Source organism: Tauraco erythrolophus, chromosome 4, assembly GCF_009769465.1.
Source record: "Tauraco erythrolophus isolate bTauEry1 chromosome 4, bTauEry1.pri, whole genome shotgun sequence".
NCBI lineage: Eukaryota > Metazoa > Chordata > Aves > Musophagiformes > Musophagidae > Tauraco > Tauraco erythrolophus.
In genome coordinates, this window is record NC_141468.1 from 26,785,910 (window position 1) to 26,798,851 (window position 12,942).

At 34.6% G+C, this 12,942-nt stretch overlaps 1 protein-coding gene across 16 annotated transcripts in view; it reads left to right on the top strand.

Moving 5' to 3' along the window:
• Nucleotides 1-12,942, top strand: part of CADPS2 (calcium dependent secretion activator 2) — a 333,015-nt gene that overhangs the window by 261,035 nt on the left and 59,038 nt on the right. For 8 of the 16 annotated variants that reach the window (XM_086609733.1, XM_086609731.1, XM_086609742.1 and 5 more), the window contains 3 exons: nt 2,890-2,993; nt 4,541-4,549; nt 6,667-6,823. In XM_086609733.1, coding sequence (XP_086465859.1) covers nt 2,890-2,993; nt 4,541-4,549; nt 6,667-6,823 — 270 coding nt within the window. The remainder of the gene's footprint in view (nt 1-2,889; nt 2,994-4,540; nt 4,550-6,666; nt 6,824-12,942) is intronic. The other 8 variants (XM_086609728.1, XM_086609737.1, XM_086609738.1 and 5 more) reach the window with 1 other exon arrangement.

Consider the following 12,942-nt stretch of genomic DNA (forward strand, 5'->3'; position numbering starts at 1 on the left):
TCATAGCTAGGTAGTAAATCTATGGTCTTTCTCCTGCTCTCCCTACTGATAATGATGTCTATTCAATAGCCACTTTTAGACTATCTTGAGCTTATTCCAGGTGTGGAATAAGTGAATTTACTCCAATGAAAAAATGCAACATCAGATTCAATGTAATTATTAGAATTACTTTCTTACTAATTTAGAGGAATCCTTCTGAGATATAATTTTTGAATAGTTTACAGCTTATTTAGTTTCATTAGGAATGAATGCAATTATGTATGCAATTATTTTGTTTACTGAGTTAGTGGTAAGGTCTATGAATTTCTAATAAAATGAGTTGTTTCTGCTGAAATGAGATGTGCCAGTCATACTCTCTGTTAATATCACTTGTTTCTTCCCAAGACTCATTAACATCAATGATACTGATAATGATGTATCAGCTGTGTGAATAGTACTTGCTGTGTGTTTGGGGAGGGGAGAACACTGATCGCTAGAGGAAACAGCAATTTCAATCCCAGATAAGCAAGTTTCTGAATCCAATAGCAGTCTTTATACTATAACCTAAATAATACAGGCTAGACAAATCCTTTATAATCTCAGTTGATATAATACATTAATATAGTTGTGGTTATATTAATACAATTGTTCTACAGTATCAAATTTGCAAAATCGGTACAGTATTAATAACTGTGATCTTGACATTGGGAATATAGGTTTGTGCCTTGGTATGTGTTTTGTGCTTGATCCATGTTCATACAATAACTCTTGAGTTAGACTTTGGTTTTGGAAATCATGTTGTTTTAACATGTCTGCTTATGGAACACCTCTGCTATGAAGACAGGCTGAGAGAGTTGAGACTGTTCAGCTGGAGAAGAGAATGCTCCAGGATGATCTTATTGCAGCCTTCCAGTAATTAAAGGAAAGCTACAGGAAAGCTGGGGAGGGACTTTTTACAAGGGCGTGTAGTGATAGGACAAGGGGCAATGGCTTTAAACTGAAAGAGGGAAGATTTAGATTAGATATAAGGAAGAAATTTTTCACTCTGAGGGTGGTGAGGCAGTGGAACAGGTTGCCCAGAGAAGTTGTAGATGCCCCATCCCTGGAAGTGTTCAAGGCCAGGTTGGATGAGGCTTTGGGCAACCTGGTGTAGTGGAGGGTTTCTCTGCCCATGGCAGGGGGTTTGGAACTAGATGACTTTGAGGTTCCTTCCAACCCTAACCATTCTATGATTCTATGATTCTATATGGTCTATTTTAATAAGATTTGAAAAATTTATTTCAGTTGCTTCAGTAACTTATTTGCCCGCTTTGTTTTTTGCATGAAAACAGAGTGGTTTTGTAGTCACCTTTAAGCAGATGTTTTTTCTGGAGATTCTAATTCAATGTTTCTTCAGAAAATGCATTAAAACTATATATTTCATCAAAGGACTATGCATCAGTGTGTTAGTGCTGAAGAAGTGGACAAGGTCACCTGCCTTTAAGATGTCTGAAAAGTTGTTTTGACTTGCCATAAATGTTAAGGGTTAAAAATATTTAGTGCATGCGGTTTGATATTCTTACTGACACCAAGGAGATTATGTAAGTTTTTTAATTAATCTGTTAATGTTCTGTGTCATGATCAATGCATAAAGTAGGAAAGAAATGTCAGCAGAATTTTCTGCATATGAGGTTGTGTATTCTTGTGATTTGCTATTCATGTCATCCACGAACATGCACAGAAAATGAGAAAATAGGATTCCTGAGACTCTTGCTCACCTTGTGTTATCAGCTTCATAAGGCCTCTGCAAACCTGGTTAATATGACCATACTTCATATGTGATTATATTGTACAACATCATTTCCATCCCATGGTTTACACTTAGAGACAAGAGCTTTGTTAAGTAAACAAGTTCAGATACCTAATATTGAAGTTATTCCTAATGATACAAATTATGTAGTTGGACAAATTACTTTCACTGATGAAACTATGATTGTAAAAAATTTTAATTTATCTCTTCCCTTATCTCCCATGGCTCTTCCTGGGATCTAGTTCTACGATGTTTTTTAAATTGAAAACTAAACTGAGTTTAATTGCCCTGTAAGAGTTTTAGTTACCTTTGTTTTACCTTTGTTGTTTGCTTTCTTTTTGAAATCTACTCCGTAGAATGAGTGATCATCATGTCATTTGTAACTTTTGCATTTGTCCTTCTTTTCTTTTATGTGGAGATTTTAATAGATTTGTGTCAATTCTGTTATAAGAGCTTTATTTTATAGTGCTACTTTTCTCTGTGGTACTGAAAAGAATGCAGATTCTCTCTTATTGCTGAACAGAAGGTAGAAAATCAGTTATTTGAATAACTAGTTGTTAGAAAATAGTTATTTGAGTAATTATTGTGTTTTGTACTTATTTTTAAATACACCTAAAATGTAATGATTTTTAAATACACCTAAAATGTAATGTCTTATGTAGATGAAACATTTGGAATTTTTGACTACTGCGTGAATCTTGCTGATGACAGTAATGAGTCATCTAGCAAGAACAGCATTATACTGACGGTACAACAACAGAAGAGATCTCTACTGTCTGCTGTCTTTGTGTATCTGACCTTGAAGACAATCAGAACTTGCTTGTTGCAGAAGTTGAGCATCTAATACATTGATGCACCTGTTAGTTCTGGCGTATTAAATCAGATAATGTTTATAATGATCAGTGATTCTTTTGTGAATTAAATATTTTCTCTTTCTAGTGACCTGGACATTCAGCTGCCTTTACTTGTATTAAATGATTGTCCTTAACATGTGAAATTGTATATACTTCAGAAAATTGTAACTTTGCGTCATTTCCATTTCTTTCTGACATCGTTTTCTCATCTTATTGAATCTTACTTGTAACTAAAGCAATTTTGGTTTGCATTTTATATTCATATAGAGACCATGAACCAAGCAACACCTGCTAGAAAACTGGAAGAGGTTCTTCACCTTGCAGAACTCTGTATCGAAGTATTGCAGCAAAATGAAGAACATCATTCAGAGGTGAGGCTGTAACTGCGTTTGCTGTAGAGACGGTTTGTTCCTAGATTTTTTCTCCCCTGATGCGAAGCAATTCTGTCAAGAAACATTTTAGTTTTACTTTCTGACATATGTTTAAGGCAGTTCACATTTACAGAGGAATAAGAGACTTGAAGCTTATGAAAAGTGAAGCGAAATAAAACTCTACTTGAATTCGCTTGAATGAACTGTAGGTTTAGAAATGAGAATTAAAAAGCATAAAATAGAGAAAGCATCTTTGTGCTGGAGGTGGTGAAATGGTATGGAAAACATTCATAGCCTTATATAGTTGTTCCTTCCAACTTTTCACCTCTCATTCAAAATTGAAAGAAAATGCTAGTTTTCATCATGCTGTATAGTCTTGATTTTAACGTAAAAATAATGATGGGTGTAATAATCGCATGCACATTGCTCTTCTGCTGATTGGAAAAGTACTGCTTTTAAACTTGCACTTTTTAAAAGGGCATTGTAAGGTGGAAGAAATAAAATAGAACAATTTCATGATTCTTACTTCATGATACAGAAACTGTAATATTTAGAATATTTAGAATTATAGCACCTTTTATATCAAGTAATTACAAAAATAAACTTGACCAGGTACACACAATTGTATATATTATTAACATTTAATTAATAAATACAGTTTTCTTCTGTTCAGGAAATTGTTTTTAAAATGTTCTCGAGAAAATCAATAAATATTTTTGGGGAAATTATGCAAAGGCATAAACATGATTTAGTGTATATAGTTATAAATATGATCATTCAAAACATCTGGTTTTATATCACACTCTAGAATCTAGTTTTCAGCTTACATCTGTCATGTGTGAACTTGTTATAGATGTTTTATCTTATACTGAAGAAACAGCTGTTTTGATGATTTGAAATTAATTCCCTGGAGGTCCTATTCTGCACTACTGTTGCCACCGTGTTACTCTGTAATGATTACTTAATAAAATGTATATATTGTTGTCTTTGTCTTTTGAGGACCTGCATTACTGTAAGAATATTAGACTTCTGTGGAAAAGAACACAGAAGAAACAGATGAAATGATACATGTATGATTAAACATCTCTGTTCAAAGATTACTTTCCATAGTACTTATTTGCAGTCAGAGGTGTCGTATTTTTCAGAAGGGTAAATATATTGCATGTGCCTTCAGAAAAATCAATTCAGCAAAAGTTCACAATCTAATCTAAGACAGCTTTAAAAGAATAAAGGTAATTTTAAGATTATGTTCTCCTTCCTTCATTTACGTAATAAATGCTCAATTTTACAAAAATGTATAGAGCATGCAAAATTTCAATATTAAAATATATCGGAGAACATGATCACAAAATTATACATTCCTCACTCAAAACTGAAGGTTAAGTATGGTGATTTCACATCATAATGTTAAGTAAATATCCAGTCTTTGATGGTGCAGTTGATAAAAAGGATCAGTAATCTCTAAAATAGTGTATTACTTTTTTAATACTGGATTTTATTTTTTTTTTTAAATTCATAATACTTCCAAATTTCTGGGATTCTCAAAGGGAAGAGAGGTACGTGATTCCTGATGAACTAAGCATTATTTTTCACTACTTATAGCATGGAACTGTGCATTGAATGTGTGGCATAAATTGTTCTGATGATTTCTGGTGTTGTATTGCCGCATTTGTGTGTCTTTCTAGAATCTAAGAATTTCAGTCTTCTTTTAATCTGGTCAGTGTTTTTGTTCTCTTAGAATATGTGTCACCAATTACTGATTGCCATTAGCTTGATTTCATGCTGTCCAAAATGGCTGAACAACTATCTTAGCTGCAGTATTTGTTTTTCTCTTCTTCTTCCTTGCTGCCAAAGCAATGATAGATAGTTCTTGAGAGAATCAAAAGAATTTCTGTCTAGGTTCAAAGTGTCATTTGCAAAGGGGAAGAAGATGAAAAGAAAATGCACTGGGTTTCTTGTTTTGGTTTTCCTTTGGTTTGAGTTTTTGGCAATATTTTCTGAGAAGATTTTTGCTTTCCTAAAAGGGACACCTGCCAATGCCTGTATACATTTGTTTTCTTCTTTCTTTATTTCTTTGCATTTAGTTATTTTCTAGGGTAAGGATTCTATTACTTTAATAAGTTCCCATTTAGACAGGATTTACTAATGAGAAGCTTCTTTTAGTCTGAGGAAAAAGACTCCATTTCAAACTCTTGCCAAAATTTTTGAAGCCTCATCTGTCCTTTCCACTATGGTGCCAATCGGCATCCTTCAATCCAGACACCACAACACACAAAGTTCTTTTCAGTAATAGCAGAGGATGCTCAGCATTTCTTTAAAACCTCTTGCTGATTCATCTTTTCTCCATTTGCCCCATGTCAAAAAGAATTACAAGCAGTCATCAGAAAGTCCAGAATGGAAAAAAGTATTTGTACATCACTTTTCAAAAGTTTTTTATTAATGCCTTTCAGGCCTGTGTACGTAAATCTACATTACCTAGGATCTGTGCTTCAGAAATGCAAGTGAGGATTTCTATGACTTTATTTGAAGGTGCAGGAGCTCAGCACTTCCATAGATCAAGCTACATATGTCCCATGTTGGTAACACAAAAGTATTGAAAACAAAATATTCAAGATCAGGGGCTTAAGTTTGAAAGCAAAGACATTTTCTTATCTAGTATGTGTAGGTATTTCTCACTGAAATTCGTGAAGACAGTTCTGAAAAGAATTTCTCACAGATATTTTCGTTAACTCTGAGCAAAACACTCTCAGCAATGTGTGATATTCATCCTATTTCATAAGCTCACTTCACCTTCATCTTTAACTCCAGGATCAGACAACTCCTTCTGACCCAATACTCAGCTTCAATACTGACCTTTCAAAGCCCAGATTTAAGTGACAGTAAAAAGGTACAAGATGTATATGTGAAGCAGTCTTTAAGGTGGAGCTGGCTTTGCTTGCTGACCCGTTATTTTTCACAGATTTCTTCTCTCCTTTTAAGATAGGATTACCTAAGGATCTAAATTTCTACCAAAGAAAACTGTGTATTCTAACATGTTGTTAAGTTACTGAAAATTAATGTAAACATTAGTGATTTTCTAAAGATGTATTTATAGCATTTGTGGAAGGAAAACTGGATACCTTCCTCAGGAGAAGCCAACATCTTTAAGGCAAATATAGGAATTAAAAAGCACTCTGTATCTATTAAAAAAACTCTTAGACTTCAAGGAATAAAATTTCACACTAAAACCATCCCTTCTGATTAACTAATGAGTGTAAAATGTATTGACAAGAATTTTTTAGAAAAATAAATTAGTCTGATTACTTATAGCCTTAGAATTGAATGAAATCAAAAGAAGCGTAAACAGTAATTTTTCAAGCATGAGACCTTTATTCTTTTCTTGGCTTTCTGGCAAAAAGAGTTGCGGGGATTTGTACTCCTTTTTTGGGTTTTTTTTGTGTTACATTTTTGTTCTATCATCTTTCCCAGCATAATCTATTTGATTTCTTACGTTTTTGATGCAAGGTTTTATAAAATATTTTATAAAATATTTTCACATTTTTCACTTGGCCTGTTCATCCTCCTCAAATGAGACAGGACATAAAGTTACATATCCAAATGTATTTTACCATAGAGACAACACATCTCTTTTTTGTGACTTGTGTTTAGTAATTCCATTTTGTCATGTTTGCAGGCGTTCGCTTGGTGGCCAGAATTATTGGCTGAGCATGCAGAGAAGTTTTTGTCTCTTTATTCTGTTGATATGGACTCAGCACTCGAAGCACAGCCGCAGGACTCCTGGGACAGCTTCCCACTTTTCCAGCTGCTGAATAATGCCCTCAGAAATGACAGTAAGATCTTAAGTTTTTTACTTATTGTGTGCATAAATTTTTTCGATATGCCCACCCCCTAGAAATGCGTTTCTAAATAACTTAATTCTCCAAATGAAAGTGTGAGTGCCTGTGTTTATGTTATATATCCTGATGCTTCATTTCTTGGAAGTTGAGCAGTTTCTCTCTATCCTTGCACCGTTTCAGTCCTTATTCTGGTGATCCCTTAACCATTCAGTATCACAAATTGCTCAGTTTTAAATCAATGATGTACAAGCAGCATAATATGTATTTGATATTACATATTTAATCTATACAGCTTAAATAAAATTGTTAATGTTTCCTTCTAAGTGTACATGCAAACTACTTGCAGACTAATTGTGTCTCTAAAGGTATTGTAGCCTTAGCATGAATGTGGTAAGATGCACACAGCAAATCAGTGTTGTCTTCACTCAGTGTGTTGTTGTATCATTATTTGAGTTGGAGACCAAAATTTGAAATAGCCATATTATCTTGCTTTTGTTCATCTTTGAAGAGAGATTTGGTTTTTTATAATAGTTAAATGATTTCCTAGACATGTTTTCTTTGAAAATGATTTTAGTAATGCAGTTAAGGAAATAACCAATGAAACCAAAGAAAATTAATTGATTGTTATTTTAAAAACATTGGATGGCACCTTATTTTGCAGACAGGTCATTTCTCCTAACATTTTAAGGCATCATAAAGAAAAAAAAAATGCTACTTTTTATATGTTTCACATATTCTAGTTCTAAAAAATGAGAAAATTACTTACTGGTTTTTAATTATTTTGAAGATACAAATGCTTTTTTAATGCAATGATTCAAGTTATTCCAAATTTTGAATTTTTAATTATAAATACAAGAAATCATTTTAATTCCAAAATTCATTTCATTTCTCTGGAAATTCAATCACTTTTAACAATATTACCTCCATGTATGGAAACTGCTTGATTGAAAGAATGGAAAATAGTATTCAAGAGCTTTTCTCCAAGGTTACACCTATTGCAACCTATATTATTTATCATTGTATTATTGTTAACCTTGACTGCCAAGTGTTTATTGAAATATGTACGTCATCTCGATATAGTACCTGTTGGCCATAGCATGAAACAGAGCAACTAGCAAATGTACAATTCACTGTCACATGATGGATGACGAACTTCATGGAGGGAAAGGGGCAAATGCACAGGGCCACTAAACTAAAGCTGAATCTTAACCAGGATTGTTGAAAGTCACTGTTACTGCACCACGTTGGATGTAGTCTAGGACAGAGCGAAAGAAAATTATCATCCAGTCTTAGAGATCTTTTCTCATGAATTATGTTTCCATATCATGACATTTAGCAATACATGAAATGCCATATTCCTGATCATTCCTTTTTTCATGTGTTATCCTAGTGAAAGAGAATGTATGTCAGTGTTTCCTCTAGTCTGTTTTTAAGATGTCATGAATGTTTTGTCTGGATCCCTTGTTGGACAGCTGCGACTACAGAAATGTGTTCAAATTGCCATGCTGGTGGTAATTTAAGCTCCATTTAGAAGGCTGCTCAGAAGGCTGTAGGAATTGCTTGATCTTGGGTCAGATCTCGTAAGAGTTAGACTCCTTCACAGTGGGTTCTGCATTACTTTAAGTGGGTGTCTGATCAGCTAAAATCCAGATTAAAAATCTGAAGCCTGTATTCGGGTTTTTTTCCTACAGTCTTGCTTTTTCAGTTTGGGAAGCACATCTGTAATTGTGATGTTTCCTGCACTTAAAAATAATGATTTGGTTTCTGAAAGATGTGGAGGTATTTTACAGTAGTCTTACAAAATGGGTTTGTGGCACCAGTTTTAACTACAATGTTGTGTCATTTGTGTTCCTTCGTGCTTTGGTTCCAATCTGAGAGAAGTGATAGAAACAAGCAAGAGCTGTCCTGACGTGCAAAAAGGTTCCTGGTAGGCTACTGATTTTTCTTGCCTTAAAAGATTAAATGGATAATAATGCTAAATGATCAAAACAGCCTTAGGAAAGAAATTTTATGGAAATTTTCATGTCAAAGCAATTATTAGAAAGATTTTAAAACTGAAGGATACGAAACAACTGCTGTATGAAATGTCACACCTGTATACCAATTTCAGTAATTCCCTAATGGTAATAGATACAGTAAATGACAGTTTCTGGCAAGTGAAAGCCATCTGGAAAATTATGCACTTCTTTTTTCCCAGAACTATTGGAAAGCAACCGTGGATATTAGTCACCTTTTAATGGGTGGATATGTTAGCAAGTGGCAAGTGACCATTCTACCAAGAACTGATTCCCAAGTGGAACATACCTCAGTGCTTATTCTTTAATTAACAGCCTTTTCACCTTGCAAGTGCATTAAAGCCATTAGAAAGAGCACCCCATGCTTATATAATCAATTTTACAGTCTTTCAAAATGAAATAAATAATTCTGGCTTTACCCTAAGTGAAAATCTTTTCCTGAAAACTATCACCTTCATGAAGATAGATTTAGAAAAAAAAAATCTAAAAAGGGAAAAACTGGAATGTGGTCTCATGAGGATAAAAAGGCTAGTGTTAATAATTAACAAGGAGAGTGAAGTGGAGTAAATTAGCCATAATAGAGCCCACAGTGACTGGCAAAGTCACCTCTCATTATCAAAAAACTCATTAGGAAATGAAGAGGTGGAAATCCCACTGGGTTATTCTCACTCTCTGCCTGTATCAGAGATTACTTTTCAGATTTCTTTCAAATGAAGAACTGTTAGGTCACCATATTGCATATTAGGTTAATCTTCAGTGAAATTCGGAGGACTGACACCTGCGTGTTATTCTATCTCAAGAGCTTTAAATGAGCTCTAAATCTTCAATGCAGGAGTCAGCTTTCACGTAAACCTGACATGAGCGAACTCCTAACAATAAAGAAACAATCTAACATTTACAGCATTAAAGAAAACTTACATGTAAGACTATAACTATGACATTAAAATACAGTATTAGACCATGAAATAATGAAAATGCATAGTCTTTGCTTTTCAAATAATATCAAATGATTAAATTTTACATTGTATGCAAAACATTGTACAAGATTCAAAGCCAATACTCATTTAACAATGAGCAAAAAAATGGATTTTTCTAATACAGCGTATAACTTTTAATGAAGTAAAAGAGGGGAAGTCCTGACTGAAGCTTCACATTTCTATTTTGAGAGGCTCCATTTTGAGTCACTTTAAGCTTCTCCATTTTTTCTGACCTTATTCCACAACAATTAAGAGTTCATCAGTGTTTGTCAGTGATTGCTTTCCTGTTAAGGCTAACTGAAGAACTACTTGAAAAAATGGATGGAGGACTATGATCTTCCTATCCTATAAAAGTTTTTAGCTTTTCTGACAAGACTTAACAAATAACAAAGTGATTTAAAAATTACATTTACTGTGGAGAGGAGCAGTAGCTTGTAGGTAAATTTGTTGTGATTTTTCAAAATGTTTGAAAAAAATATTGTAGCTGCTTTTATAATAGACATTTTATTGATCTCCAAAGTTTCTATTGTTCATACACAGTCATGGCTGACTGTGTAAAGCTTTGCAGATTGTACAGCGATAACAGTACCCAGTATCTGTCTATGATAGTGAAATTATGTTTTCCACAATTGGGTATTTGGAGAGGGAAGAAAGACAAGGTTATCCCAGGATTGTGTCTTTTTTTCTGTCATGATCATGTTATTTTTTGTCCACAGAGACTATAAATTATATTATGAAGGAGCCTGCTCTAGAGGGCAATTTACTTTCTGTAGTTGTTTAATTATTCACATTAATCAGGTTTTTAGTGCATCAAGAGAGACATGTATTAATTCCTCTTCATTTAAAATGTTATCAGAGATATCTTTTAGTGGCATGTGCCTAGTTAAATGAAGCGTCTATATATTTGGCTTATTTTAGAGGTTTTTCAATTATATAGTCGATATTCTGCTCCTTTCCTTGCCAAGTTTGTTTTCCAAGTGTCACTCACGGACACTGTGTACTGTGCTGTTGCTCAGCATTATTGCATTACTACCTTGACACAAATCAGTCGAAACTAGGAGTATTGTAAAGTTAACTCATAATCTTTGTTCTCCATCAAGTATTAGTGAAATGTCTGTGTACCTGCTCTAACTCTGCCATGGTACACCTGTTGACAGTCCAATGAAGCTGCTTTAGGAAAACCAGCATGTTGAGTGCTAGCCGCTTGAAAGTCATTGCCGTTATCATGGCTATTGATCTCAGACAGGAATTCTCTGATTCGTTTTTTCCAATATTGCTGTTGCTAGTAGTGGAGTGGCAAACACCACCAAAGACAGAATCACCTTCCTTCTTTTTTACAGCCTGTGTACCACTTTTGTACTAGATTTTATGTACAGCATCATAGCTCCTATCTTAAACTACAGAGTGGAGATAGAGAAGAATTAGGATTTAAAGGAATCAGGGCAAACTTTATACCCACACTGATACCTCTCATCAAACATTACACTTCTCATTAATTGTAGTAGGAATCTTTTCTTAGATCGGGGACTTGGGATTTTTGCTCAGTCCTATTAGGAGCTGCTTTGAAACCATGACTTACCTTCAGATAAGAGGTACATGTTTTGGTTACTGATACTGAGAGCCAACTCAAGCTACATTATTGCTCACCAGAATATCCAATAACCTTTTTGACTGAATGGGAGTTTTAGGTACAAGAAAGTTGTTCAATAAGCTGTTCGTGTCACTCTGTCTTAAAGGTGAAATAAATTTTCAGCTTGCTTCCACATAGTACATCTCTAAAATTCACTTTTAAAGTATGGCTTATATGTAAAAATGCTCAACAATTTGTATATAAGCTGCTATACTTGCAATTTTCAGCACAATTTATGTAACTGATTAATAAATGCTCTGTGGAAGCAGAATATAATATAAGCAGGAAATTAATGGAAATAGAAACTTTCTTTTTACAGGTTATTTAGTGATTTTCAACTGCTACGAGTACAATATGGAGCCCCAAGGAAATTTCGTTCTTGAAATTTCCTGGTTTTATTTTGGATTTAAAAATATGCCAGAAAATCCAAATGGTGCTACCCTGAGAACCCTGTGGAGAGCAGGATAGTCATAGACTGCCTGCCAAAGTGCTAATTTTGTCAGTGGAAAAGAGACTCTTGTTAACCTGGGTTGTTCTTTCATTCTGCAGAAGCTCTTGAGGACAGCATAACACGCTGACTCCAGGATAACTCCTAAGCTGTGCCTGTATAAGTAAAAGCAAAACAAGCCCCACAGCTTCTGTTGTACACAAGCACAGTAGATTCTTTTCCTACTGTTAGAGGAGAAACCTCATTCCAGTGCTTCATGATTAGACTGTACTTTTTGTCTCTGATCTTTTCTTGACATATTTTAATATGTTTTAGCTACCTAATGTGTAAAAATTGAATAACTTTCATCTTCAACTTCAGTATTTCAAGAATTTGACATCTGGGGATCTGTTTCTATTCCTGTAATCCGTTTTCCATTAATGTTGTCTATGCATTGTCTTGCCCTGGCATAGGCTTTCATTTTGTTGTTGTTTGTGTGAATATGAGATGGTTCATGTGAAGAGAGTGCAGGGTGTCTATATTGACAAGACAATGGAGAATTAAGCTACATAACTTTGAAGACAAGTGGTAGTTGAGGGATTTGAAGTGTGGCATTTCCTCAAGGATCTCTTGTTTCCCATCTGCTTTGATGCACAGGTGGTGCCTTTTGGTAAGATCAATTCTAATCATAGGGTAGAGTGCCATGAGTCTGCTGATGATACTCAGCTATATCACTTACCCCTGCGCTCTGAGTTCTTTCCTTGCCCTGCAGTAATCCTTGACAGAGATCTCCAGATGGGTAAATCAGAGCTGCCATGTCCTCAGCCCTGGGAAAACAGAATGCTCACGGAGTTGTTGATCCGAGACAGCACTCTCGTATGTGTGCCCAGGTACAGAGGGATCTCTGTGGAGGTGCAGTCAGATTAAGAGTCTTGGCATCCTTTTGGAAAGTTTCACTTCCCTACAAAGACTGGTGTCAGGATGTTAGGAAAATGGTTCACCTTTTTAAGTGGAACAGCTTTTATTTCCTGTGACTCCTTTAAATTTCATTTTGACTTCGGAAT